Consider the following 1273-nt stretch of genomic DNA (forward strand, 5'->3'; position numbering starts at 1 on the left):
TTTTTTTTTTTTTTTTTTTTTTTTTGGTTTATGTTTTTACTTTTACATTGCTTCAATTTTAACATGACAAGTTTTTTTTTACATTGTTTGAAACTTAACATGACAAGTTTTATTTTATTTTTTTAAGTAGAGTATTGTGGTTAATTTTAAGCAGAAGTTGCAGCAACAGCAGCAGCTATCTGTACCATTTGTTACCTGAACATGTCTGCTGGAATAACTTGTACAATGAGAAGGGAATGGAAAAAAAACAAGAGCTAACAGTTGTACAAGTGCCAATGTAATTATTATTTTTATTTTTTTTAATATTATGAGAACAGCACTCCATTTTGCTCTTTTGCAACAAGTAAAATAAAAATTGTTCACAGCTTTTCTACAAAACTCACAAAAATTTGAGCTATCACTTTAAAGACAAAAAAAACAAATTGTCATTATTTAAAATACCTTTTATTTATACACATATTCGATTAAAAGTCTGCAGTAACTTATTCAGTATTTGTATTAACTTGAATCATTTTTGTTTTTTAACCTATTTGCAGTTACACCTACTGTATATTTCACTGGTTTGTGTTTTTATTTTTAAGTTGATTTAGAATTTGTCCATTTCTTTTTACTTTTTTCATCTTTAGTTTCCTTCATTTTCTCCCCTTAACCCTTATTTTTAATCAATATGTATCATGGCTGCAGGGAGGGAAGGTTTTAATACAATACCACATAAACTTCTACTCTGGCTCAGTTTGATAAACCCAGATTGTCAAGAATCAGTACCAAGTCAAGACTGCTTGAGGATAAATAAGCCAGCCCTTTGATCCCAGAAACGTTTCACTGCTGTTTATTCATAAATCATTTCCTCCCTCATCGCCTGCCTCTTCATCTCCTGGACACAATCAACACCAACACACCTCTCCTTGTTTCTGTGCATCAGGGATGGACCAGACCAGTCCTCGCCTCAGATTGGCCAGTTCAGTGGCAGCTCAGCACAGGAGGGCGTGTCCACCACTGCCAATCAAGTCCTCATCAAGTTCCACAGTGACTTCAGCACCAGTGGCTTCTTTGAGCTTCATTATTATGGTAATGTCCCTTTTGTATATTTATTTTGAACAGTTTTAAAGGGCCTTATAACACAAAGTATTTAGGGAGAAAAAACAACACACATACAAGACAAAACATAAAACAAAAAAGACAATACAATACAGACAGACTCAAAAGTAGAAACTAATAATGTGCCCCCCCCACACACACACATACACACACACACACACACACACACACACAC

General features: G+C 33.9%; 1 protein-coding gene across 1 annotated transcript in view; it reads left to right on the plus strand.

Annotated features, from left to right (window-relative positions):
* LOC106514228 (CUB and sushi domain-containing protein 3) overlaps positions 1–1273 on the plus strand; it is a gene marked incomplete in the record, with an annotated part of 356940 nt that overhangs the window by 241256 nt on the left and 114411 nt on the right. Inside the window, 1 exon segment of the mRNA XM_014003387.1 lies at positions 923–1068. Coding sequence (XP_013858841.1) covers positions 923–1068 — 146 coding nt within the window.

This window comes from Austrofundulus limnaeus, unplaced genomic scaffold, assembly GCF_001266775.1.
Source record: "Austrofundulus limnaeus strain Quisiro unplaced genomic scaffold, Austrofundulus_limnaeus-1.0 Scaffold18, whole genome shotgun sequence".
Classification (NCBI taxonomy): Eukaryota; Metazoa; Chordata; class Actinopteri; order Cyprinodontiformes; family Rivulidae; genus Austrofundulus; species Austrofundulus limnaeus.